The sequence below is a fragment of the Lolium rigidum genome, chromosome 6 (genome assembly GCF_022539505.1).
Source record: "Lolium rigidum isolate FL_2022 chromosome 6, APGP_CSIRO_Lrig_0.1, whole genome shotgun sequence".
Lineage (NCBI taxonomy): Eukaryota > Viridiplantae > Streptophyta > Magnoliopsida > Poales > Poaceae > Lolium > Lolium rigidum.
In genome coordinates, this window is record NC_061513.1 from 13,591,471 (window position 1) to 13,619,060 (window position 27,590).

A 27,590-nucleotide genomic window follows, 5' to 3' on the forward strand; every position below is an offset into this window, starting at 1 on the left:
AAGATCCAGCAAACGCCACGACGCATCTTGAAGAAGCCAAGAGCCTCCGAAGTAGCCTAGGAGGTGAGGGTGCCTCCTCACCCTAACTGGCCGCAACAGGGGCCAAAGCCTGTCGTCGCTGTAGGTCAAACCATGCTGATGCCGTCGCCACAACCCACAACGCAGAGAAGGAGATCCCTGATATACCCACATGTAGGTCCCCAGGCCCCATTACGTTGGACGATCGCGTCACTAGGGTGCTGTGAACCGCCGCCTGGACACCATCAACCACCACATCCGTGAAATCGCTAGAGTCCGCATCATGCGTGAGGTCCGAGCCTCCCCACCTATGGCTATAGGAGGAAGTCCATCGCCATTCACCGGCCATGCTTAGCTCAATTTCCTCCTCCCGCGACAGCGAGGGAAAAAAGGGACCCATCGACGTGATCTAGGGCACCACCCGAGGTCGGGGTTGCCCTCCACTTAAAATTAACGATATCAGTCAAAAATAATAAATGGAAAACTTGGTAAATTTTGTTTATCTACTTGCATCTACTATGAAAAGTAAAGAGGCCCCGGTTCGTTCAGACCGGACTGGACCGGCCGTCCCAAGAGAGTGAAAAAACCGGAGGAGGATGTGAAAAAAAAGTAGTGGGTGTGGTGGTATAAAGAAGAGGGACAGGAGAGGATAGCTGAGGGTTTAAGCGAGGAGAGAAGAGAGCGAATCGAAGGACAGACTACAGAGAGAAAGGCGGAGGTTTTTCTCCATCTCCGTCGTCCCCCGATCGATCCAGGAGGGAACCGCAAGGGTACGTATCTGTGGCACCGACGGAGATCCAAGTTCATCCAACAAGGGCGGAAATTTTGATTTTTTTGGGCGATTTCTTATCCTCCCCCGCGCGAGATCCTCCCACTTTCTGGTTGGTACCCCTGCTTTGATTTGATCTGGTGGTTTTCCGCGCGGATCGACCGCCTTTCTCCGGGGGCGCGGTTTCCGATGGGCTCCGCCGGGGGGAAGCTCGGATTCCGCGAGGACCGGTCGAATTATGCTCCGTGATTTGGTTTTGGACTTGGTCCACGGAGACTCGATTTGGATTTGTCCAGCCCTGTGCTGATGGATGTGAACACATCACTTGCAGTTTCAGATGGATTCTTCCGCGCGGGGGGGGGGGGGGTCGGATTCGACCGAATTATGGTCCGCGATTTGGTTTTGGGGGCCGATTCTCGGTCATGGCTGACGGAGCCTCTTAATTCCATCAGATTTGGCAAGTCCTGTGTGCGCACGCTGTACTGATGTGATCACAACACTTGCCATTTCAGACATTTCCGGAGTTGAATTTTGTGAGTTGTCCCTTCGATTTGGTAGGAGACATGATTCATGCCGTTTCTGCAGCTTTCAGCAAAGGATTACTGTTCATCAACTGTCCCTCATATGCCGTGGATGTGATTTGGGTTTTTCTTGATTCAGAATTTGGCTTGGTAGTATCTTTCTTGGATCTGCAAAACATGCCCTGTTGATTCCTCTGTCTTGACCACCAGGGATTTTTTTTCTTCAACTGAATAAAACTTTGTCTCTGAATTTGTTTACAGAAACCAATGAAAAGGATTCCTGCGCAGGTGCTCAGTCTTGGGTGACTCGTTCCAGATGCTCCTTGGAGGTGATCTCACTCTCCTATAAAATCTTCACCGTTTCTTGCTGCTATGGCAAGTCCTACAGCATCAAACCATCCGACTTCAGGTTGCCCTGGGATTGGCCGAAGATGGCCTCTTTCCCTTTTAGAATGATTAGTGTCTTTTTTTGTTCTGTTCTGGTTGGAGCTGAGCAGTTCCAGCTTTGCTGTTTGAGCAATCAGTGATTGGGAATCGTCAATGAACTCGATCTTATTTGTTGCAGATAAAGACAATCCATGTGCGATTTCTGTTTGTTTACTGCCTTCAAAAGCCGTTCTTTTAAGTGAGATCAAGATATGGTGGTGCGGAAGAGGTTGGATTATGGATCTCGCGGCCACCAGGTTCCCGCTATGCCGCGTGTTCCAAGCTCAGCCCGGGTACATATTTGATCCTGTCTGTCATGAACCACAATTTACGTATTGGATATATTTATTAACAGTCAACGATAATTCAGGGGAAACGCTCAACGAGGAGAAAGAAAGACGAGATGTGTGCGTTCGATTTGCTTGCCACCGTAGCGGGATCGCTGTTAGGGGATCAGGAGAACTCGTCCATTGTTCCTAACATCGGTACAGCAGCTTCTAGCTATGCCAGGAAGAGGAAATCAGTGAAAGCCGAACAGCGTGATGATGTTCTGCCGCTCAATTCCATAGCTGTGGGGAACTGTATAGTGGGTTCTGGTGGTGCCTGTGCCTCTCCTAGGCGAACTAACATCTGCTCTGCAGAAAACTCGTCGACACAAAATGAAACTGACTCAGTATTAGAGTCACTAACTGTGGAACCAAATATGTTGGTTAAGGAATCGTTGTTTAGTTGTACAAAATCGTGTAACCCTGGTCATGGTCTTGGCGGGATTCCAGGGTGCTGTCGTGGAGCACTGTCACTAGAGGCTAACCAATTGCAGGTGAAGCAAACTAAAGATGGTGATGCCGCAGCTCTGTACAGTTTGGTTAACTCTGTGGATCTAGATGGCAGACCTCCTGCTTTGGTTAGCTCTGACAGTAGCTCAGGAATGCCTTTGTGCAGCCATGACAAAGACCGCAACACCTCCGGCTTATGTCGTGCTGAAGTGCAGCATGCTGCAGATAAAGATGATGACGAAAATTCTTCCGGGTGCACACATCCATGCACCACGGGAAATAAGAGTTACGTGCCACATTATACAGGCGATAGTAGGATAAGAAAGTTGTTTGCCTCCAAGTTCAGGAAGGCTGCACGTAATAAGATGTGTGGAGAGATGCCAAATAAAGGTATGGCAATCCCTACAAAGTTAACCTTTGGCTTATATACAGTCTTCATAGTTGCCATAGAGAAGAAAATTTCTGTTGATTCTCTCCACCATTATGGCACACTAAATATTGCAGGAATTGGACTAAATAAGGGCTATTGGATTTTTTCATTGAACTAGGTAGCAAGCAAAGTTTCTGCGGAAATAAGATATCCACCACCCGTCAAAAGGTACAAAGGGCAATGTTCAAGAGAAAGAAGATAGTGCGCCGTAATTTTACAGCATCTTCTACTAAAGGGGTTCTAACTGATGGTATGCTGCTTCACCAATTCACATTTATGTACAATTGTTCCATTGCACATAGTCATTGAAACTTGCCCTCTATATGCCATTTGATAGCCTCAGTCATTATTTTGGTATACTTCCTAAAAGAAAATGCCGCGTGCCATTTCAGCCAGCGGGGCATCATTTTCTGTGGAAGGTCAAAATCCTGGATCTGAGGACTACAATGGTACTCTTGGACATATAGATTTGCTAGTTACTTCGTCAAGAATGATAGCTTATCATTTTGTTTGTTTTTCGTTTCAGTTAAGCTAAGAATCAAGTCATTCACCATCCCTGAACTGTTCATTGAGATCCCTGAAAATGCAACAATTGGTTCGTTGAAGGTAAAGGCTACATCGGTTTCTAGAAGTTAATTGGTTGGTAATATTGCATTATAGATTTTTTGTGGAATGTGCAACATTTGTTTGTTAAACTAATATTTTGTACTCTGTTCTACATAATTAAGGAAAATACAAGTTACTTCCTGTAACTGTTGAGTCGAACTATCATGGTTAGATTTCTAAGTTTAAGCAACTGACCAAATATTACCTTCTTATGAGTGTTTCAATATTTGTATTCTCGTGATAGTCTCAATGTTTTCCAGTTACTTGCATTTCCTACCTAGAATGTCTTGCATGCTGTTGACCCCCCCTGCAGATAAATATTACCTTCTTATGAGTGTTTCCCAGTAATATTCTTCATTTTCTGTACAGAGAACTGTAATGGACGTTGTTACTAGTATAATTGAAGGCGGCCTCCGTGTTGGTGTCTTTCTTGAAGGAAAGAATATTCAAGATGACAGCAAGACACTTCGTCAAGCTAGAATTTGCCACGGAGAAAATCTAGATAATGTAGATTTCACACTGGAGTGTGAAGCTGCACACAACTCTTCCCCTGGGGTCAGAACACCAGAGGAAACAGATTTTCTTGGTGCAGATGCCATGAAACCATTAGCCATGTAAGGCGTAATGTGCTACTGTATGGTAGTTTTTATTTAGGAAGAAAATTATCAAGATGCATCTGACTGGACCATAACCATATCTGAAGATCATTGATGGTTTTAATATTCCATGATTTGCAGGATAAAGTGTGAAGAGCCTTTTTCTGAAACTAAGGCCAGAGGTAACAACCAGCATTCTATTGTGGAAATGACCATGCAAGAAACACCAGGGAGCTCACGGGCCATTGTCCCTGTTGCCTCTCTAAACGCAGAGGCTCTAGCCATTGTTCCTGTCTGTAAGTCGAAGCGAGCCACCATGGGGCAAAGGCGCATAAGGAGGCCTTTCTCTTTGCCTGAGGTGGAGTCCCTAGTGGACGCTGTTGAACAGCTTGGAACAGGAAGGTTTGTGCCCAGTTGTTCTCTCTATTGGCACGAGTTCATTGCCGCAAACATGTTCTCATGCTGGCATCTTGGTCTCTTTTGTTCAGGTGGAGAGACGTTAAAATGCTCGCGTTTGACAACACTGATCATAGGACTTATGTTGACCTTAAGGTAATTCAGTAACCAGAGTCCACAAGCTCACCTTCCCACTACATTTTGTTTCGAGCTATTACTTGAAATATCTTTTGGCGCAACTTCGTGTTATTGCTCTACCATTTGATCAGGAATTGTTGTATTGTATTGTATTGCTCATTGCCTACTGTTAGCTAGTGTTTCATTTCTTTCTGTGAACATACTGTGCTACTCAGATGTGCTAAACTCTGAAATATTTCATGGATGAACCAGGACAAGTGGAAGACCCTGGTGCACACCGCGAGCATATCCCCGCAGCAGCGTCGAGGCGAGCCCGTTCCGCAGGGGCTGCTCGACCGCGTGCTGGTGGCGCAGGCCTACTGGTCCCAGCAGCAGCAGCTCTCAGGCAAAGCTTCAGGCCAGGGCTCCTCCAGCTGCTGAAATCTGGCTTGCATAGAAAGGAAAAACTGATGCTACTTCTGTACAAAAAAATTGTCCAAAGGAGGTCGACTAATTTCTGTATTTATTCCAAACTCACAGATCAATTTCCCCTTTTTTGTGTTTTCTTTCTTTAGTTTCTGTTCAGGCCAGGTGCTCTCTTTCCTCTGTTGATCAATAAGAGAAAACACCTGGTTTGACAACCCCTGTAAATGATTTTATAAACTATTTGGATGCTTCAGAATTTTACTAGAAGCTCATAAAGAAACTTAAGCTATTTCCAGTTGCTGCACATTTCCCACAGATATTGCAGATTGTTTTCCCCCATAGAAGATTGTTTTTTGTAATTGGTTGGAAAGAGAAGACAGTCAAATATTTTAGGTTAGAGAAAGACAGTTAACACTTTTGTTTTAGGAAATAAGAAAGTCAATTAAGTTTTTTTAGCGCATGAAAAAGTCAATTAATTTTGTTTTGAGAGATTTTAAAAATTCTAGCGCACTGGATATGCCCCATTTGCCCAACATCCAGCAGTTACCACTCCGTCTGCCCGGCTCCTCCTCATGCCTCGCCGGAGGCGCACGCCCGTGGCGTTGTCAGCGAAGTTGTCCCGGACCTCGTCCTCGCAAACCTCCTCCGTGGCTACTCCAAGCTCGGCCATCTCCGCGACGCCCGCCGCCTGTTCGACCGGATGCCGCACCGGGACCCCTCGTCTCCTGGTGCTCCGGCATCGTCATGTATGCGCAGCACAGCTGTGAGGAGGACGCGACCTCCATCTTTGCCGGCTTCCGGAGGGCCTCCTCCGGCGAATCGCCCAGTGAGTTCCTGCTCGCCTGCGCGCAGTCCTGGGCGGTTTGGTTCAGCGACCACATGCATGGAGATGCCTTGACCGGTTTGTGCTCGCGAGCGCCGTCAGTGCTTGCTCTGCAGTTGGCTTTCAGTAGGGTGGCAGGCAAATGCACGGCTATGCATATCGGTTTCAGCAGAAATGGATGCTTCAGTGATCAATGCACTGAGCCACTGACTGATCTGTACTGTAAGTGCTCCAAGCTCCCTTTGGCTCGGAAGATGTTTGATTGCATGCTCACAACGATGGTTGCTGCTTATGTGCAGAATTCGCTCTATGTTGAAGCCCTGGCCATGTTCTTGCAGCTGAACCTGGCTGGCTGGCAGCCGGATGTTTTTTTGCTTGCACAAGTATCTTGAACTTGCGTGGCTCTTCGGCTGCGATATGGCAAGGAAGGCAGGTACATGCTTCTGGTATAAAGGCTGCTCTGGAATTTGGTGAGCATGTCAAGAATTCTCTCATTGACATGTATGCTAAATATGAGCATCTAATTGAAGGAGAAGAGGTTTTTAAAGCCTGGGCAGAAGATGACGCAGTTTCTTACAGTGCAATGATCAAGGATACGCAAGGCTGGGTGATCTTACATTAGCAGTTGATGTATTCACTGAGATGAGATATTGCTCCTTAAAGCCAAGCCTACTGACTTTTGTTTTGCTCCTTGGGTTCTGGTCATCGCAGCCAGAGATCGAACTCAGCAAGCAGATTCACGGTCTCATCATCAAATCAGGAACTTCATTGGATCCATATGCAGGTAGTTCTCTAATCGATGTCGATTAAAAAATTCCCCTTGTGAATGATGCCAAAGTTGTATTGAGTCTGATGCACAACAGGGACATGGTAGTCTGGGATGATATGGTTTTTGGTCTTGCACAGAATGAGCAAGGAGATGAGGCTGTGAAGCTCTTTAACCAGCTTCCTATCTCTGGGTCAACACCTAATGAATTCACATTTGTTGCACTTGTAACCATGGCAAGCTTGTTTCATGGCCAGCAGTTTCATGCCCAGGTCATCAGAGCAGGTGCTAACAGTGCTCCCATGTTTCAAATGCTCTCATAGACATGTACTCTAAGTGCGGCTTCATCAAAGAAGTACAGCTGTTGTTTGAGTTAACATTGGGAAAGGATGCCATCTGTTGGAACTCCAGTGATTTCGACTGTACGCTAGCAGCACCGTCATGCCGAGGAAGCTCTTCGTGTTTTGGGGATGATGAGAGGGAATGGAGTTAGAACCGAACTATGTGACACTTGTTGGTGTGCTATCAGCACGTGCTCATGCAGGCCTCATGGACGAAGGTTTACACCATTCTAACTGTATGAAAAGAAAATGTGCCATCGAACTAGGCACCTTTTTAATGTGTGACCAGCGATGCACAGGTGTACAACTGCAGAAAGCAAAGCTATGCTTGAGACTGATATTTAAGGAAATTTCATTGATGCATACAAATAGTCAACTACCAATTAAGCGACCTGTCCATGAGGTAATATTAACACTGAAATTCTTTTATAGAGTTTGAATCTTCTGTACAAGAAGTGTTTTTTTATTACATAATATTTACAAACTTGAGCACTTGTTTTCTGCATCATTTACGAACTATGTGACACTTGTTGGTGTGCTATCAGCACGTGCTCATGCAGGCCTCATGGACGAAGGTTTACACCATTCTAACTGTATGAAAAGAAAATGTGCCATCGAACTAGGCACCTTTTTAATGTGTGACCAGCGATGCACAGGTGTACAACTGCAGAAAGCAAAGCTATGCTTGAGACTGATATTTAAGGAAATTTCATTGATGCATACAAATAGTCAACTACCAATTAAGCGACCTGTCCATGAGGTAATATTAACACTGAAATTCTTTTATAGAGTTTGAATCTTCTGTAGTCCGTGATCTCATTTTTGTGAAACTATATTTACTGATAACAGACAGGGTTTGGAATGATCCGGCTTCAGTTCATTCAACATTAGCATGCTAACAAGCATTGCCGTTGTTGTCTCTCCCCTCTAGTGGCCCAAAGACATATAAGGAGGCCCTACCATTTGGCTGTGTGACAAGATCAATGCATATGATGTCTAATGTCACACTGCGTCTCGTATCAGCCTCTTGGTCTGTTTGTTCAGGTGGAGAGTTATTTAAATGCTCATGCTTCATGATGTTGATCACACGACCTATGTTACCCTTATGGTAAATTTTCAGTAACAATACCAGCGCCTTTCTGCTACAGTTCATTTTCAGCTACTATTTGAAAATCTATGATAGTGCATATGCTTCAATTCCAGCCATAGAATTGATAACAAAATATTTTTTATATTCATGAATTAACTATACAATATATGTTAACAGTAAGTTTTTAAAATATAATTAGAAAGCAGAACAATAAGATGAATTGACAAGTTTAGAAATACACGGTTTTATTTATTCATCATATAATATTTTTAGGTGTTTTATTTTACTGCTCCGTCTTTCCAATGCTAACAACCCATGGTGATTGCCATTAGAGATGGTGTTGCCTGAATCATCTCTAGAGAGATGGATCCGTTGCAACAGATTCGAACGACGGAATGCAAGAACTAACAACCTGATATTGTTTCCTGATGCAAGGTGTTTTGAGTCGCAACTCAAAAGAAGTAGCGGATCCAAAGGGTGGCCAGGGTGGTGCATGGACCACCCTGGAATTTCTACATAGCCTATATATCATAGATATTTTTTTTAAATAAATATAATTAAATGAACAATTGAACTGTTGGACCACCCTGACATTTTGTGTTGGATCCGGCACTGTCAAAAGTGAGTTGCTAACCCTGTGACTCAGTGATTAGTCAACGGAATCCGCTTTATAGTCGCCATAAGTCGCTGTTTAGTCGCGAGTTGCCGTGATTTTGAGAAAACGACTTGACAACTATACAGCAACTCAAAAACCTTGGCCTGATGAGTTAACAATACAATATGAGTAACCAAACAATGTCCATTACAGATAAACATATTAATAATATTAATTAAAAAATCAATTCAAGAAACAACATAATAACAATATCAGAAAGCAGAACCATAAGACAAATTGAGGAGGTCACACCATGTCAAGGAAATCGGACCTGACACTTTTACCCAACCGAAATCTGAGCTTCAAGACAGGCCATTTGCCCAGCAGCCAAGTAATAATGGGCAGCAAAGCTACCAGAACACATATCGCAATGGCCAACCAGTGGACACGTGAGGCCAGCACCGTGTATAAACCAGTTGAAAAGGCCATAGTTGTTGCCATGTATGCAAATGACATTAGCTTCTTAGTGAAGGATGTATAATAAAGCAAGAACTCGTAATCCTCCCACCTTGCTATTATGCATATGAAAGCCACAGCAAAAGAGGAACACATTGCTAAGACGTCAAAAATCAAGAATGTCTGAAATGCAAACTTCTTAGACATGATGGGAAGTCCCTCGCTTCCGGCATCACTGCTATATCCTCCAGGCAGGGTGAAGGCAGCAGCAAAGGTGATTGTTGTAATGAGGATCGCCACCAATGAAGTGTTGCTTGTGTATGTTTGAGTTAGTGACTTTGCAGCTTTTCTCGATTCATCAGTGGTCAGTTTCTTGGCTTCCATGTGAAGATTATGAAGAGAGTCAGCCTCTTGTGGATTAACTTTAGACATAAGCATTATCACTTCATTCTGCATGAATCCAAAGGAATGGGCTGTTTAAAAACTTGCGGTATTAAATCATAAGTACTGCCTCCATTCCGTATTAGTTGTCGCTGATTTAGTAGTTCTACTAAATCGGCGACAACTAATACGGAACGGGGGGAGTAGTTTACTGTGTTCACAAAATTCTTGCATAAAACTTTTTTTCTGAATTGATCATGAAACAATCAACTAAGAATAAGCTTAATGCTATTTTTTTAATGTGAAGTGCCACATATAATAGTATAAACAATGGTTTGGGGATTTTATTTGAACAATGGTTAGTACACTTCAATAAATTGCTTCATGCGACTTAAAAGCTTAAAATGTTTCTTATTGTTTATTTGTCTAAGCTAAGAGCTGCCAACAGTTGTGTGGCATTGACTAAAAATGTTTTGTTTGTTGCATTATAAAGAATGATTCTATGATTAGTTTGCTTGTATAATAGAGGGAAGATTTACAAAAGAGTTAAACTAATATTTTGCCATATTTGTAACACTGTTTATATGCTTGATCAATATTATTTGTAGCATACGTACATACCCAGTTTAAAGTCTTGGCCTTTTTCATGTTGTACAACAGTTCCCAAGCCGCTGAAAGACCATCATTGTCAAGCACTGTTGCATCAACATCCTCATGAGACAACAAAGCAGCAACTACTGTAGGAATGCACTTCTTGACTGCATAATGCAGAGCAGTTTTTCCTTTGTTATCTTGCACGTTAACAAGCTTGCGAAGTATTGGCATCCTTAAAACAAACTCAATGAACTCTTCTTGATCATGCAGTACAGCTGTATGAAGCAATGTCTCACCCTTGGCGTTGTGATAAGGAGCATCAGGACAGTGTTTCAGAAGCTCTCGAGCAGCAGCAACTTGACCTCGATATGCGGCATCAGTAAGGAGGGAAGTACCCGCGCTGTTTATTTCATACCCTAGAGTTGAATCATGTTCCAGCATTACTCGTAACACTTCAACCTTTCCATCAAGCACAGCATGTCTTACTGGATTGCGTATATCTCTGTCAGTTTCTCTCGCCAATGCAGGACATTTCTCCATAACCATTTTAACAATTTCTGAAAACAAATGGGTGTTAGTATCATGGAATGATATTGTAACAAACTGCGCATAAATGTAATTTACACTCTGAATATTATATATATCTCACTTTGATCGCCATTTTTAACAGCAGCATGCAGACAATTGCGACCATGTTTCCCTCCCGAAAAGGCACAAGAAGGAGTTTCTATTAGTTTCTCACAGACATGTGTACAATTTCTCATCGCCGCAAAGAACATGGGTGACTCATTGCATTTGCTGACAGCTTGCGACAGCGCAGGCTCTGCTTCTATCAACTCTAGCGCAAGCTTGGTGTGACCATTGCGAATGGCATGGTGCAGGGCGTTAAATCCGTACCTGTCTTGCTGCAAGATTGCCTGCCTCAATCGTGCTTGACAGCAGCGCGAGAGTAAAGAAGAAGCCAAAGTGACATAACCATTTGTCACTGCGGCGAGAAGTGGCGTTTCCTCGTCCAAGTTTACAGAGCTAAGGAGAGACTCCTCTAGCGCCACCACATCCGTGCAGAATACCTGGTGAGCATGGCTGGAGGATATGTGAAGGCAGGTGTTCCCCTGCAGAGTCTTTCCGAGAAGGATGTTTCTATCCTGTGAAGCCATGGCCTGCATTGATGTGGAATTACCAGACATGGCTGCTTCCATGAGTCGTTTGTCCATCTCTGGATGTGCCTTGATCAGCTACTCCCGATGACCTGGTGCTGCAATCTGTCCTCGGGGTTCACTGCAGGAAGATTCAGAAGAGGAAAACGCTAAGGCCCTACTTTATGTATGTTCACAGTTTGCACTGGCAGATTACAGTGCAATACTATTTCCCTTTGTGGTCTTTGGGTGAACAACAGGAGGCTCACTTGAACGGGAACAGGAAGGTCTAGTATGAATATTAGCTTGTCTGAATCGAAGCAAAAAAGATAAAGACCATGGTGTTGTCTGAATGCACAGGGAAGTTTTAGTAGAGTAACTCATCTGAACCAGAGAAGATTAAGAACAAATCCAAGGTTTTGGTAGAAAAAAGACAGACGGCAATTTGTTTCCCAGTAAACGCTCACTTTGAACAAGACACATGAAGGACATGGCCTAGCTTGGCATCGATGCTAGCATGAATATTAGCTTCTCTGAATCTGGGGTTGCGCATATACTGATCCAGTCGAACGCAAGAAGACTCATGAGAACAGCTCTGAATACACAGGGGGAGTTTCAGTAGAGCAAGTCTAACCTGAATTCGAGAAGATTAAGAACAAATCCGAGGTTTTGGCACGGAAAAATAAAAAATTAAGATGCTCTGTTAATTAGCACAGCTCATAGTTATAGCAAAGGCAGCATAAAACTGGCCTATTCCAAAAGAGAGCCATTTTACGGATTTAGGTTCTAAAACAGGCTCAGGCTTCCAACAAGGTCCTAAACCACTTAAGATCAGTGCAAGAAAATCATGTAAAGGCAATGAATCTGGTAAATGAAGGAAAAGCGAGTTACGCACCTCACACAATAGGAGAGAATAGTATGTAGCTAGCAAGATGAAGATTGCACCCCGCAGTAATGTTCTATGGAGATGGCAACGACTTAGCTGCAAGTCAAGTCAATGCATGTACCACCTCGATCATCAGTTGATGGAGACCAATTCAAGTTAACATTGCATCACTCCTTTCGATAGAAAGGCGAGGTATAGTCCATAGGATGGTTTACCACTTGCCATGTTTGCAATGGCATCTAAAATCTGTCCCTTTTCCGTATCAAAAGTTAATTGCTTTTTATCAAAAGAAAAGTTATGTGAAAGTTGCTATTTTTTTGTGTGTGCCGGTGGAATATAGCCAGACGTCATGTTGGTGGGATCTAGGAGCGACGTCAGAACTTGCTGGCCGCATCCGGCTCCAACAAGGATATCCTCATATAATCGCATCGCAAGATGGAGTCGATTTTTAGTAATTAACTAATTATAGACCTATCAATAACTTAACTCTGAGCAGTTGGAGGTTCATTTCAATCATTAACGTACGGACGGATGGAGACAAGTAAAATTGACTCGTTCAGCAGAATAGTCTGGCCAGCTTGGATCACCACTTGACAGTTCATCTATAGTATTCCTTCTTTTGTTATTACGTCTTTGGAGGGCATGGCGCTTAGCTCCCATGTGCATATGTTCTCTTTTTTGAAATGCATTTCAATTTTCAAACATATCTGAAAATGTTAAAAAAAAAAATCAAAACAACACGCCGTGTGTATATCTCCTTACCCTACATGCTCACAAAGTTGTTTTCAGCAAAAGTTGACCTTTTGTGCATCATGTGTAAAAAAAGATAAATTTCGGTGCTAATATAAGACATTTCTCAAGACACTTTTTGTCTTTTCACAGAGGGCACAAAAATGACGATTTTCAGCAGATCATTGCGTGCACACATAGAATGCATGTGGAGATATACATGCCAATTTTTCCCTGATTTTTTAACATTTTGAAACTCGTAGACAAAGGAGGTATATACACCTGAGATCACAAGTGCATTTCCATATTTTTTATTTAGTCAACTACATACTCCCTCCCCGTGGAGAGTGGACAAATGGAGTCGAGCTAAATGGAACACTTTATTTTTAAAAATTCAGAATCATAATTTTAAGACTTAAAAAATCTAAATATAATTCAAGATGTAGCCAATTATGAAATCTAGAAACATGCAAAATCTCAATGTAAAATTAATTGTATTTCAGGCTACACAAAAGTAAAAGAAAAAAGTGCATCTGAGTATAGTGAATACTGCACATTTTAGAACTATAAAACTTGATATATTGTCATTTTTGTGTAGTCTAGAATACAAAGAATTTTACATTGACATTTTGCACGTTTATAGCATACATCACTAGCTACATCTTAGGATATTTTTCATATTTTGAAACTTTATAATATAACTTTTGATTTTTTGCAAATAAAGAGGTATGTGTAGCTCGGCCTCTTGCTCCCTCCTGCCCATAATGTGTTCCCCATAATTATTCGTGCAAGTCAAAATTTGATCAAGAATTAGTCTAGATTTTACTTTCTAATCAATAACACAAAAATGAAGCGGCTTTGCTTTTTCTAGTGGATGTCACTTTTAGTGTACCTTAGATTGCTTAAAGTAGTACTAATAAATGTAGTACTAGTTTGTCTAATTTTTTCTAGAGTAGAATCTAGATTAAATCAGAATGGAGAGTATACATACTAATTTGAAGATCTACGACTAAATGCATATGTTATGAAAATATATTTTATGATAATATAAAAAATATTAAATCTAGATTAAATCGGAATGGAGAGTATATGTTTTATTTTATTGATCAAACTCTATATCATTATATGCAACATATTTGGGTAGTATGCATGAAATAAATAATTATGCAGATTATACTCCTTTTTTGAAAAAATAAACAAAACAAAGGCACATTGGTCATGTATAAAAATAACTATCAGATGCGTAAAGAAAGAGACAGTAGCATAAGAAAGCCAGACGGGACTCCCTCACTGTCATGTGCCCATTCTCCAGACCACTCTCGGTGTCACATGACCAAGATACCTCCTGCTATTACTCACTTTTAGATGCCTCTTGCAGATGAGAAGGTTTGGATAAATTTAACACTTAAGTAGCCAGGGATCTCAGCAAATGCGTGCCATTTTTGTGAACAGAAGAAGGGCCGAAGGACCCTGCCGCCACTTATATTAAGATCTAGTGAACGACTCTTAAATGACTATCTACAAGCAACAAAGAAAATATTAAGCGAACTACAAGTAGTTTGCGTCTTCTGTAGTACGCAACAATGGACACAAAGATTGTATGTTCACCTGTCATTTATAATAACCTGTCTCGGTATGTAGTTCATTAAAATAAAAGAATGCACACATGCTCTTGGTATGGCGCTTCTCATGTTGATGGTATATAGGTTAATAGGTTAATAGGGCACGCATATGTTAGTCAAGCAAATTAGTAGTATTTTGTCGTTCAATATGGCAAGTGTAGAAAATATAGAAGTACAGTACACATGATACACTAGTGCAAACATGGCCTTTTGCATCGGTTTTTAAAGGCCATATGCACCGGATGGCCAACCGGTGCAAACCATCCGGTGCAAAAGGCCCCCCCCCCTTTTGCACCGGTTGGATTACGAACCGGTGCTAAAGGGGTCTCCACGTGGCCGGCTGTGGGGCGCTCGGCGGGGAAGCTTTTGCACCGGTTCGTAATACGAACCGGTGCAAAAGGGTTGGGCCGCGGCAGCGTTTTAGTGCAATTCCCTGCCGCGGCAGTCTGCCGCGGCAGGGAATTGCACTAAAACGCTGCCGTGGCAGAGACTCTGCCCCATTCGAAACACGGTATAATATTAATGCAGACAATTCAAATATATATATATATATATATAGGAAACCATTATATTACATATATCGATCAAAGTGACACACGTTCATGCATATATATATGTCTACATCAACTTTGATACTGGATGTCGGCCACATAGTGTTCTCCGTCCGGAGCTAAGACTTGCTCAACTAAGAATCCCGCCAGCTCTTCTTGAATTGCTCGTACACGCTCGGTTGCTAGAAGACCGTCCCGCAACCGTTCGATCTAATCATTTGAAGAAGGTACGGTGGTCAATATATATGTGTGTGTATGTGAATGAAACAGAAGGTGATAAAATAAAGCCATGAATGTTGTTTACTTACATCAAGTTGTTCCAAAATGTCCCTCTTATGGTGGGTATTCTGGCGGATGAACTCGCAAACGTAATACCCGCATAAATTATTCCCGTCCTCCTGCCTCAAGCACTTTACGAGAACAAAATTTAATCAAAATAATATATATATATATATATATATATATATATAATCAAGGATGATAATAATGGTATTGAAACTAGAATCATCAAAGAGATGCGCGGCCTAGCCAGTATTACTTACCGGTACATGTTTTATTCGAAGTTCTTTATTCTTTAAACCCGGAGACTTGTTGGTGAACCGTTTCCAAGCCTTGAGGAGGATATCAGCCATGTCCCCCCACGCCTCAAGGGGTTTACTCTTCGAGTCCATGACTTCTACTATCCCGGTGTCGGGTTCAATGACTAGCAGGATATAGTGAAACCTGCGGACACACATATATATGCATAACTCATCAATTACACTTAACACATGGAGTAAGCGAAAAAGATTTAATGTGTGAAGACAAGTAACACTCACGAGAAGTTGTAAGGAAATAGTATTGCCCTTTTGTATGAGTTTTTCCTTAAGACATATACCAAGTTATTCTCTCGTGTCCCTGGGAGAGTTGTGGACAGTATACCCATTCACGGTATATGGGTCAACGAACCCAAGATCATAGATTTGCCCCTTGCGGCATTCGCGGATCTTCATTCTGCATAATACAATGAGAGTATGGTTATATGCATGCAATGGACGAGCCGCGGTAGAGACTTAATTACATAAATAATACTTACAGACAGTAGGCACTCAGCAGAGATTTGTCGAGGGCGTCTTGGTTGAATAACTGAAATAATTCACAAAATTCGATGTTCATCACGTCATTTCGCCCGTAGTGCTCATCTGTGATTGCCACCATGATCCAGTTCTTACCATCCTTACATTTTTCCATGTACCAATTATGCAGTCTTCGCAGTTGCGTTGATAGATTAGGCAACTCCTCAGCTCTGACAAGAGGTTGCCCGTACTTGTACTGGTATGCTATTTGGACATCATCACCCGTACTTGTAAGGAATTCTGCATCGATAATATATATATATATATATATATATATAGTGGATATTAGCACCGTACAAATGAAAGGATAAAGTTGTTTAACCTTGATTGAGGAGGGAAAGAAAGAGGAGAAAGCTTAAGTGTCGCTCCGGCACCTCATCTCATTTTTGTTTTGTGTAAAATCAAGCGGCATCATTCTCTCAGACATTTCATCGAGCACCTTGTGTGCATGCCAAAGAAATGCAAGGTAGCACTCAACACACACATCTTTCTCCTAGAAAAAGTGAAGTTGTGAATTGGCTGGTTGGAGGTGAGCTGATATAAGGGCTGGGGACCTTTCCTCGGCTGACACGTGACTGGCGACAAACCTTTTGCACCGGTTTGTGTTACGAACCGGTGCAAAAGATACCTCATTTGCACCGGTTTGTAACACGAACCGGTGCAAAAGGTCCCTCGGCCGGCTGCTCCCCACGAACCGGTGCTAATGACCCCCTTTAGCACCAGTTCGTGCCAAATCCGGTGCAAAAGCCATCTGGGGCAAAAAACGAAAGCCCTTATTTCTACTAGTGATATTTACTCCCTCTGTGAAAATATAAGACGTTTAAACTATTTTCCAACCAGGTGAAAATCATGCACAATTACATCGCTACCCTTGTCAAAATTTCAACCACCATCATGTCGTCATCTTCTAGCTCCACCCCGAGCACCGGATCCCCTCAACCGCCCGTCCACCCCAACCCAGCGACTCATCCGCCCCAGCCAGATTCTATCCTTGTCTCCTGCACCACCTCCGATCATCCAGAGCCCCAGATCCCTGATCAATATCTTGTACAGGACAACTGGAAAGGACACACCCATCCAGCTGCTCGTTCACATCCACGTGCAGCTAATACCTAAAAAAAAAGATAAAAGGGATTTTCTCCACGATTTCATTAAGAAAACCAAGTTTGTTTCGTGCAGCTAATACCTGCACACCTCAAACTTCTTGTTGCCTATGGACGCTACCATCCGACATGGAGTAAGTAATGTGTTCAAATAATGTCAATAATAGTACAAAACAATGTACTCCATGTTCTTCAAATAATGTTCAGCAAGAGGAAGTAAGTGTCAGTAGCAATAGGAAATACCTTCAGAAGTAGTAGGAATGTTAATAGTAGAAGTAGGAGTATTGACAGTAGAAACTTGGACTGTATTTAAACTGCATGATCAAACACACATAACAACCATCACATCATGTGCAACTAGCAGATTAATAACCTGTCTCGGTATGTAGTTCATTAAAATAAAAGAATGCACACATGCTCTTGGTATGGCGCTTCTCATGTTGATGGTATACGTTAATAGGTTAATAGGGCACGCATATGTTAGTCAAGCAAAGTAGTAGTCTTTTGTCGTTCAATATGGCAAGTGTAGAAAGTATAGAAGTACAGTACACATGATATTTACTCCCTCTGTGAAAATATAAGACGTTTAAACTATTTTCCAACCAGGTGAAAATCATGCACAATTACATCGCTACCCTTGTCAAAATTTCAACCACCATCATGTCGTCATCTTCTAGCTCCACCCCGAGCACCGGATCCCCTCAACCGCCCGTCTACCCCAACCCAGCGACTCATCCGCCCCAGCCAGATTCTATCCTTGTCTCCTGCACCACCTCCGATCATCCAGAGCCCCAGATCCCTGATCAATATCTTGTACAGGACAACTGGAAAGGACACACGTGCAGCTAATACCTAAAAAAAAAAAGATAAAAGGGATTTTCTCCCCGATTTCATTAAGGAAACCAAGTTTGTTTCGTGCAGCTAATACCTGCACACCTCAAACTTCTTGTTGCCTACGGACGCTACCATCCGACATGGAGTAAGTAATGTGTTCAAATAATGTCAATAATAGTACAAAACAATGTACTCCATGTTCTTCAAATAATGTTCAGCAAATGATGTCAGTAGCAAGAGGAATAAGTGTCAGTAGCAAGAGGAAATACCTTCAGAAGTAGTAGGAATGTTAATAGTAGAAGTAGGAGTATTGGCAGTAGAAACTTGGACTGTATTTAAACTGCGTGATCAAACACACATAACAACCATCACATCATGTGCAACTAGCAGATTGAAAACAATTTCAGCACAAGAATATTGCTACCGAATATTACTCCATCACAGAAATACTCCTAACACAATATCCTCAGTTGCATATCAGTTGACAGAAAAGTATGGAGTATTGCCAGAAAAGTGCATATCAGTTGCAAGTTGAAAATTACATATCTCACAAGCAACAAGTTTTTGCATTTCTCACAAGAAACAAGCAACCATAGTTACATTAGATTCTCACAAGCAACCTAAATGGGGAGATTGTGAAAATGGGATCTCACCATGACATACAAGTAACTGCCACAGCTGCTGCTGGATCTTCTCCCTTGTCGTCACCCTCGGCGTGCTCCTCCTACTGCAATTTAAATTCAGCAGGCTAATGAATTTTGTCTACTGCAATTTAAATTCACTAACTGAGTAATGCAAGAAGTTTCAGTCAATGAAAATGCAAGTAAACCTGATGCTACAAATCATGAATGTTTCATGTGCATATCTTAACTTGGGCTCAGTAAGAGTACAAGCAGATTTGTATTCATAGTCTCCTAGCAATACATGAGTACCCCAAACGCAAGTGCTTATCCATTTAGTGGTATGTAAAGTGATCATATGTCGGTAACTGAAATTTCAACAGTATAGTAGACACTGAACTGTATGTACATTTATCTATTGAAACCACAAGATTTCAAAAATTATCTCAGGGGTCCTCATAGAAGAATGGTGAAAGAAAAAACGACATTTGATTGCATGATGTTGCCGTAAATGATGATTGCTAAGCATATATTGCCCTCCAAATGTATGGCTCTGTGAGCAACTAAATACCTGTTCAATGTAAGAAACTGAACTTACGGCTAAAACTAGTGTTCCGCATTCATCAATAATACACACATACTGTAGTACTCCAAAATATAGAGTATGAATTTAATTCCCTTGCATATGTGCATGGCTCGTGTTTGAGGTTCGATAGGACCTTTCGCTCCATCCAAAATTATAGGACAATGAACACTAAGAGCCAGTAGTAATAAGAACATTGCAGCTAAAACATGATGCTAGAGGGACGCCTGAAACTTGGGCCATGTTGTACTAGATCAGCACAAACATGATACAGGTTTAGATCATGATATACTCAGTGAATGGCTAACCAAATAACTTCCTTGTGTAAACATGCAATGCCCATGATATATGTTGTACTATGAAGTCCAAGAAAATCAATCATATTTCAAAATATCAAGGGATTTCATCAGTTAAACATATTAATCTGTAAGAACTAATATAGGCCTCAATGACCTAATATCTGCTCCTGGAGTAAGTTTATATGGATGAATCATCAGATCGCAACACTGATGAAAATGTTATCGACATGGAAAGAATAACAATCAGTTCGGTAAGTTAAAAGTTTTGGTCATTTACATTGTCCTTGCCTTCAATCTCAAATGGACTTCTCTAAAAGTTACACTGCCTGTGCATATATTACTCATAGCATTCTGGTCAAGTGCAGAGGGATCCCTTACATAAAAGAAACAGTTGGTCAAGTGCGGAGAGAGTTGAGGTGCTGCAAGTTCTCCTATATCATGAGAATCATTGTCTTGATTAGGCATGGAAAATGGTTGGAAGGTAATTCTACCAAATTAGTATGTACAATGCTTCAAAATTGTTCAGAGAACACATCGACCAAGCAAACCTGAAATCAGAATGATTGATGCATACATTGTCTTAAGACTTACATATAATGGAATATGCAAGTCAGATCATGAAATATGGGCAAGAAATGGGGTCCAAACTGGTGCTTTCCATTCCACCACGAGTTCTTTTGCCCATCTAATAAGATCATTTATGGATCACAAAAATTCCAGGAATAGGTAGACGCTGTAACAGGATGCAAAAACGTTTTATCTTTCCAGTCCTAGCTATCCATTTAAGACCTTACACATGAAATTTCTGAATTGGCAAAGAATAAAGATCATACTACCCTTGAGAGACAAATGGGCCATATAACCAGAAATATGAGAATTTAGTTCTCATCAGATGTCTGAAATCATTCGGAAAAAATAACCATTCACGAGAAGGGAAGGTGTAAATCATTATAAACAAATCAGGGAAAATGGGCAAGGATAAATTTGATTAAACATCGATAAAACTTACTATTCAATAAGCTTCCAAAAGTTCAGTTGATGACAGGATCACAGCCAGCAAGATGCTACAATGAACCACAAGCATAATGAAAGTAAATTTGGTACTTGAAATAAGGAACGCGATATTTAACTCACTTTATTTAATTTGCCAACAGGCCAACATTATATAATGCAATAAGAGCGTCAATTAAAAGATGATATAAAGAACAGCGATTATCATGGAAAAAACAGCATGGACATTTTTTACAATGATACACACACATCCACACCTTAGTAACATGGTTTTTGAGTCGCGACTCAAAAGTGAGTCGCCTGAGGCTGCGACTCATGTATAGTCGACCAAAAAAGTTGTATAGTCGCTGTATAGTCGCGATTCGCCGTGATTTTTGGAAAACGACTCGGCAACTATACAACGACTATTCAGAGACTATACAGCGACTCAAAAACCATGCTTAGTAATATAAATCAACCTCATAAAATAGTATACTACCATCCATGTTTAAAGGTATCCAAATCTTACAATGCCAGCTTATACTGTGCATGTGTTTAAAATCTTAATTCATGAAGCCCATGGAGAGAACCTTAATTCATCTCAATATCAATAAAAATAAATACCACTTGCTAGAAGATAAACAGAACACCACCGTCTATTGTCAGACCTTCATGATCTCGTCCCATCTCGTCTTCACTGATACCTAATATTTGGCGTGCTTCTTGCTCAGTCATGGCCTTTAATGAGAATACACATGCCAACTATAAGTATATGCAAAATCTAGAAGGATTTGGTATGGCGCTAATCATTGATCAAAAGAAGAAAAAAATAGAAGTTCTGTAGGTATTGTTTTTATGGACTAATTAGCGTAAATCAATGAAATGACCGTCTCCCAGAAGTTCAAAAATGTATTATTTAGTACAGGGCGCTGAACCATGAACAACATCTTCAGCTGAAGCATTGGTAAATAGCACATGTCCAAAATTTACATATGCACAACCACTATGATCAGCTATAGTACCGGATACAGCGTTGTTCCATTTCATTGCTCTTTGGTGACAGTCTATAATACTACCACAATCAAATTAACGGCAGCAATAAGCACCTAGAATGCGGTGAAGTTGTTCTGGATACTAACTTGTTGAGTGTGCACAAACCGATGAGATTGGACATGAACAAGAACGCACAACATCCGTGCATGCGGTCAGGATATTTTCGACGGACTGGCTGTCTCCTGCATCCATTATTCCACAAGAAAAACATAAGCATTCAGGAGTCCGTACTTGAACCAATGCAATCACAATTCGATGCTTGTATCTGCACATAGTACCTACCACAATATAGATGGTGCAGGCAAGCCTAGCGCTCCAAACTGCAAGTGTCTTGTCCATCAGATTCAGGCCTGTCAATGTCCATGGCAAGATTAAGGCATGTCATCAGCAAGCCATTCTGCTTCTCCCCATCTCAAAATACTTAACCTGCATAAATCAATGTCCATGGCAAGATACAGTTACCCGAATGCTTTTAGGATTGGCTCGGCCAAGCGCTGTGGCTTGCACCCAATCGGTTGGTGGTCGATTTGCATCACGAAACTCCTACAAAATTCACACGCACCATGTAAAACCGATTAGAGACCAGAGGAAATCACCATCACCACTCTTATCTTCTAGGACGAAATAGAAACGCTGGCAATTCGCCCGCATACCTTGAGCTTGGAGAGCGTGAGCCCCAGATTTGGTGCGTGCGGAAGCTCGTACTCCATCAGCGGCGGCAGGGTGGTGTAGGACTTGGTGGGCTGGTGGTGCGCGTTGTGTGGTGTCGCTGCGGGCCTAAGGGCGCGGGCGGAGACCCGTCACGAGGATGGACGCGGCGTGGATGTGTGCTTGTCTTTGCTCGAAATCATGGGGGCACAGAACACAGGCGACGGCGCGGTTCGAGCTCTGCAGGCTATGGCGAGTTGGCGACATCATCACCATATATTAGGCAGGGAGAGCTATTGCGAACGAAGGGAGGGCGGGACGAAGGACAAAAACGAACGATATATTAGGCTGACAATGAAACAATCTAATTCCTGTTAAGTAGTAGATGTCTGGATAGATGGTGATGTGATGGTCGGTTGTTTGCAGGGCAAGACGGGCGGCCCGGCAGCGACACTAGGACGACCCAACTCCAGCAGCCAAGTTAACAAATACTATACAAGACATGTTTCATGCCACCTTCACCTGCAAGTTCCACGGGGCGCTGCCCTTGCTGGGCTTCCTCCACAATAGCTGCATCGAGGAGCATTGTGTCTCCCATTTCATCTCCACCTCTCCCCACTTCCGTTTGGGTGTCGCAACTGCATCGACTGGTTAGTTCTCGGGTCGCATCCTCTTGTGGACCCCTACACCGTTTGCGGACGAATTCATTATCAGCAACCCCAAGACCAACACGACGTGTAAAGTTCTCCCCAACCGTAGGTATTCATCTAGACTCGTCAATGCATATGGAGACGAGGAATTCTACCTTACCTGGAATGCCACATTGCTATGCTCTAACAACTACTCTGACCACCTTAATTGCCGCGGCGGCCCTTTCCTCGTGGTATTAGTGGGCTCCGAGAATGTCGACAAAGGGATTAGGTTTACCTGGAATCCATCACTACTGACCAAGCAAATGCTATCAGCGCAGGGTCACTTTCATTCTGGAAGATAAGGTATACTTCCCATGTGAGACATCAAACGGAACCCTGTAATACAACTGTGGGTGAGTAGGAATTATCGCTGATCTGTATGTCGTTCCAAGGCGAGCACCACATGTCCTTACGGCGGTGGAGGATGGCATGCTTTTGTTCGTGGGTGGGAATCTAAGCTTCACATGTGGTCGATGGAGGCTGGTCACAAAGGAGATGCGGCATGGGCACGCCGCATGGCTCCTAAGCTCGAACCATTGCTCTGGCCTCCAACGGTCTCTGAGACGTTCATGGTTGGTATTGTGGAGCGTGTTGGTGTCAGATTATTCCTGAGTACGAAGGTTGGGTTGTTTATGATTGATCTCCATTCAAGGCGAAGTAAGAAGTTGTGGAACAAATCCTCTTCGAATGATTTTCCAAGAGGATTTCTTGCCGCACACCTTCTTACTTCAGCCTGAATTGAGTTCATTTATAAACGACCGAGTCTCTGTACTTGGGCATAATTCGACACCAACACTGTTCACAACACCAACCACAAACGCCTTAGAGACGGCTGGAGGCGAGATAAATGATTCGAGCTCAAGAGCCCTGTGGCGTGCCCATGCAACATCTCCTTTGGGACCGGCCTTCATTTGCCAAGGTGAAACTTAGATTCCCAAACGCCTGGGAACAAGGACAACATATAGATCAACAATAATTCCTTCTTACCGACGTTGTGCTCCACGATTCCGTTTGATGTCCCCCAGAGGAAGTATACCTTATATTCTACAAGGACAACAACCCCAACGCTGATAGCGTTTGCTTGGTAAATAATGATGGTTTCACTACACTCACACTCAGATGAGTAGACGGCAGCGAACGTAATCCCCTTGTCGACGTTCTTAGGGCCCACTAAGACTACGAGGAAAGGGTCCTCACGGCAATCGAGGTGGTCACGGAAGTTGTTACAGCATAGCATAATGGCATTTCAGGTTACGTAGAATTCCTCAACTCCATCTGCATTGAAGATTCAGACTAAATACTTGGGGTTGGGGGAATTTTCCACGTTGTGTTGGTCATGGGGTGGCTGACTATGGATTCCTCCGCAAACGCTTTAGGGTCCAGAAGAGAACTCGGGACTCGACCTTGCCAGGAGTCAAGAACTAACCGGTTAGCATGGTTGCGACACCTAGACAGAAATGAGGTGGAGATGAAACGAAGACGTAGTGCTCCTCATCGCAGTTATTGTGGAGGAAGCCCAGCATGGGTGCACCCCGAGGAACTCGCGCTAGACACATTGGATAGCGGTGTCATAGAGGATGAACTGCAAGTTCTAGGAAACGGAGGCGGAGCAAACGAGGCTAGCGGGGTTGTCTGGAGGGAGGCATAGGAAGATCTCCTCATGGCGTCGTCCACCAGTGTAGCTGATGAAAGGCAACAACTATGTCCCAGCCAGGTCATGGAGCTGACTGGGGCCGCGTTGCATCGCGAGTATATATGGTAATTCTATCAACAAATTTGTCGTGCTATTTCAAATAGATTTCCGTCGAGCGATTTGGGGAGAATAGGACAATGTACTTGATTTAACAATGGTTATTTTCTCCCAAGAAATAAGAGGAAGTTATTTTTCGTGTGGAATAAAAAAAAATATTAAGTGTGGATAGGTGGTAATGGTGATGGTTGGTGTTTGCGGGCCAAGATCAGCGGCCCAACCGGAGGACGAGCACGGCCCCGCTCCGCACGATCGAGTGCTCCTATATGTCATGTTTTGCGGCATCAAAGATACACATCGCACGCACCGCGTTGTGGGCCGGTCCACCACCACTTCTGAGTCATCTTCTTCCTTACAACTTTTCTTCCTCAAAGAGACGATGACACCATCCCTCTAACCCCTAGCCCCCGTAGCCACCCCGGCACCCCTAACCTAACCATAACCCTAAGTCGCCGATGCCCCACCCCTAAAGTTACGTAGCTCGATTGTGCCTCACTCTAGCCTCGCCGACTCCTTCCCGCTGCAGCTACTGCCGGCCGGTGGCAAGGAACAGGAAGGTGTCGCCACCCACCTACCACCACGACACGCATGCCTAGGAGTGTACGCAGTGTCGACGAAACAAGCCGTGGGTTTTTCCTTTAGAACTCCACAATATCTTACTTGATTACGTGTAAGTCAGGAGTCTAGAAGAAAGTAGAGTCATTAGTTTATGCACCGCAAATAGAACATGGCGCACATTCATTTGCACATACGGCCGTGTTGTAGCAGTGCAGTTAGCCGAAAGCGGCAATTTTAACGGCAACGCTACCTACCGGCACTATATGCACCGCTCCATCAGTGTTTTGAGATTGGTGAGGCTTTTGGCATTTGTCTAATATAAAAATAACAATCGAAACACAAGTGAAAATTTTATGAAACTAAACTAATACATGGGTAGCATTGTGAAACTATTTGGCAAAAATTGAAATTGTTAACGTCATTGCAGTATGTTTCACAGAAAAAAATCATGTTTCAGTTACGTTTCAATTATATTTCATAATTTTGTCAAAGCATTGGTCAGCACATGGGTGATGCCATCACTCACGTCACTCCAGTATGTAACAGAGCCGGTAAAAAGAGGTTTTCGGCAGTTAGCCTAGCTAGGGTCGTTGAGTACCAACGGCTTAATTGCATCTGCATATCTTGCTGCTATAGCTAGACTGGTTGCAAGCATAAATTCAGTGCCCTTCCTTTGTTTTGTCACATGGCCAATTAAAGCATGAGAGTATTATATATGCAGCAACACCAAATAATAAAAATACGGAAAATACAATTTTTCATGAGATAGAGAAAAATAGAATAGTTCGTGTATACTAACTAGGCAAACCAACAAAAAGGAAGAAAAACATGGTGCTTTATGAGATAGATATTGAAAGAACTTTAGTCGTACGAATCCATCAGGTGAGTATAACAAAATATTTAATGCTTAATTAATTAAATGGATAAGAGTTACATATCAATGCGACTAATCAAACTTATTTTCAAAGGTTATTCATATTAAGGTGGCGACTTCATGTGCTTGGGGAAAATGAAGCTTGGTTGGGGGAATGGTAGATGGAGGAAGAGCAGATGATGCAAAATGAACTCTCTGATTTGGAGCTCTTCACAAATAACAATTAGAAAATACATTTACAAAAGTCTCAATATGTCCTTGCATTTCGAGAATGAAGGTTCTAAGTGGAAACATAGTAGAGGATAGAGATGTTGCGGGTAAGGCGTGTACATAATAGATAAAAATGTATTTTGTTAGAAAGGAACGCGTTCCTTGATTAATGTTGTTTAGATGGAGGATTGCACATGCCACCATAGATGCAAAGAACATAATTGTTCCAGGTGTTTCAAATAGAAAAACCTTGTTATGATGGCATGCTGTTTTTTCTCTGTAGCAACTGTACGTATATTAAGCCAGTATAAATAAATCGGCAATACATGCAGCACTAGGATTTCAGGGTGCACAAACAGCGGGGACCCCGCAAAGATCTGGCAGGTCAGGCAATGCATGGGTATCCTAACGATATCGACGTGGTATGAAGTTGTGAGATAGATCAGTGAGCTTGGCGCAGATCTGCTACCAGCAGGCCGGTCCTGACCTGGCAGGGGCCTGGTGCAACATAATAAATTGGGACCCTTTTACACAAAACTAACAAGTGCACTAGGCATGTGAGCAATTTCTTCTAATTTTTTTTATGCAGCGCCGTTTATGATAAGTGTGGATTTTAATCTAGCTCTGTAGATCCTTCTCGGTCCATATAGTAGCTAGAATGTTCAATCTATAATTCTATATTCCTTATAAGTTCACCATCTCAATTACACACTTTGGCTCAATAGCAATCAGCGCCTGCGTGCAGCATCTCTCTGGTTCAGTCAGGTTTTTTATAAAACGGAATTCAGTCGGGTATGAGTAGTACTAGCCAACACTTAGCCCTCTTTGACCCTTTGATCCTACACCTCTCAAGCGGTTAACCCTATGGGGAATGGCAGATGGGGAATTGGGGAGGACTAGAGCAAAAGAAGTTACATCAATGGAGAAAAAATCACCGAACATATTGGTTGTATAGAAGACTACTTCAACTGACCTTTGCAGAGAGATTCGTGGGGAATCAAGATCAGGAGCTACGTCAACATGGGCAAAACACGCGAAGAGCGGGCGCCGCGGCGGCGCTGTTTTCATCAGGGCAAGAGATTGGGGAAGGAGGAGACCTAGGAGAAGGCGAGGGACTCGACGGCGTCGCTGATCGCTCAGTTATTTGTAGGCACGAGTCAAAGGCCCAGCGAGGAGCTAGCCCGCTAATGGCTTTTCCCTCATGAGATGA

At 42.7% G+C, this 27,590-nt stretch overlaps 3 protein-coding genes and 1 pseudogene across 7 annotated transcripts; 2 read left to right on the top strand and 2 right to left on the bottom strand.

The window, feature by feature from the left end:
- Positions 1 to 682: 682 nt before the first annotated feature.
- LOC124660017 (telomere-binding protein 1-like) lies at positions 683 to 5,342 on the top strand. Of its 4 annotated transcripts, none has more exons than XM_047197816.1 (11): positions 683 to 788; positions 1,570 to 1,717; positions 1,874 to 2,027; positions 2,105 to 2,900; positions 3,059 to 3,190; positions 3,333 to 3,389; positions 3,467 to 3,546; positions 3,916 to 4,160; positions 4,284 to 4,544; positions 4,631 to 4,694; positions 4,929 to 5,342. In XM_047197816.1, exons 3-11 carry the CDS (start codon positions 1,947 to 1,949, stop codon positions 5,094 to 5,096), a joined length of 1,884 nt encoding a protein of 627 aa, XP_047053772.1. In that variant the 5' UTR covers positions 683 to 788; positions 1,570 to 1,717; positions 1,874 to 1,946; the 3' UTR covers positions 5,097 to 5,342. The 4 variants fall into 4 exon arrangements, with proteins under 4 accessions (XP_047053772.1, XP_047053771.1, XP_047053774.1 ...); XM_047197815.1 differs by having other exon boundaries at positions 1,570 to 1,637; XM_047197818.1 differs by lacking the exon at positions 3,333 to 3,389 and having other exon boundaries at positions 1,570 to 1,637.
- A 198-nt stretch (positions 5,343 to 5,540) lies between these two features.
- On the top strand, positions 5,541 to 7,610 carry LOC124662188 (annotated as a pseudogene).
- Positions 7,611 to 9,002: 1,392 nt separating this feature from the next.
- Positions 9,003 to 11,341, bottom strand: LOC124668592 (ankyrin repeat-containing protein At5g02620-like). The gene is made up of 3 exons (XM_047205702.1): positions 10,777 to 11,341; positions 10,155 to 10,684; positions 9,003 to 9,602 (listed from the first exon to the last, which is right to left on the bottom strand). The coding sequence occupies exons 1-3, from the start codon at positions 11,339 to 11,341 to the stop codon at positions 9,003 to 9,005; spliced, it is 1,695 nt and encodes a 564-aa protein (XP_047061658.1).
- A 7,031-nt stretch (positions 11,342 to 18,372) lies between these two features.
- LOC124667518 lies at positions 18,373 to 22,099 on the bottom strand. 2 transcript variants are annotated; one of them, XM_047204788.1, is made up of 6 exons: positions 21,931 to 22,099; positions 21,735 to 21,830; positions 21,264 to 21,333; positions 19,883 to 20,036; positions 18,757 to 18,830; positions 18,373 to 18,443 (listed from the first exon to the last, which is right to left on the bottom strand). In XM_047204788.1, exons 2-6 carry the CDS (start codon positions 21,786 to 21,788, stop codon positions 18,439 to 18,441), a joined length of 357 nt encoding a protein of 118 aa, XP_047060744.1. In that variant the 5' UTR covers positions 21,789 to 21,830; positions 21,931 to 22,099; the 3' UTR covers positions 18,373 to 18,438. The 2 variants fall into 2 exon arrangements, 1 of the variants encoding a protein (XP_047060744.1); XR_006991315.1 differs by lacking the exons at positions 18,373 to 18,443; positions 18,757 to 18,830; positions 19,883 to 20,036 and having other exon boundaries at positions 21,000 to 21,333; positions 21,702 to 21,830.
- Positions 22,100 to 27,590: the final 5,491 nt, after the last annotated feature.

What these genes read in the sequence shown, in the direction of transcription:
- LOC124668592 (XM_047205702.1), bottom strand. Translation starts at nt 11,341, where the DNA reads ATGGACAAACGACTCATGGAAGCAGCCATGTCTGGTAATTCCACATCA. An exon ending in TGTTAAAAATGGCGATCAAA is followed by an intron (nt 10,685 to 10,776) that starts GTGAGATATATA and finishes ATTTGTTTTCAG; the next exon opens with AAATTGTTAAAATGGTTATG. An exon ending in AGGCCAAGACTTTAAACTGG is followed by an intron (nt 9,603 to 10,154) that starts GTATGTACGTAT and finishes GGATTCATGCAG; the next exon opens with AATGAAGTGATAATGCTTAT.
- LOC124667518 (XM_047204788.1), bottom strand. Translation starts at nt 21,788, where the DNA reads ATGTTGTGCGTTCTTGTTCATGTCCAATCTCATCGGTTTGTGCACACT. An exon ending in GGTTTGTGCACACTCAACAA is followed by an intron (nt 21,334 to 21,734) that starts GTTAGTATCCAG and finishes TTCTCATTAAAG; the next exon opens with GCCATGACTGAGCAAGAAGC. An exon ending in GATGGGACGAGATCATGAAG is followed by an intron (nt 20,037 to 21,263) that starts GTCTGACAATAG and finishes CTCATGATATAG; the next exon opens with GAGAACTTGCAGCACCTCAA.
- LOC124660017 (XM_047197816.1), top strand. Translation starts at nt 1,947, where the DNA reads ATGGTGGTGCGGAAGAGGTTGGATTATGGATCTCGCGGCCACCAGGTT. An exon ending in TGGAGAGATGCCAAATAAAG is followed by an intron (nt 2,901 to 3,058) that starts GTATGGCAATCC and finishes TCATTGAACTAG; the next exon opens with GTAGCAAGCAAAGTTTCTGC. An exon ending in CAACAATTGGTTCGTTGAAG is followed by an intron (nt 3,547 to 3,915) that starts GTAAAGGCTACA and finishes TTTTCTGTACAG; the next exon opens with AGAACTGTAATGGACGTTGT.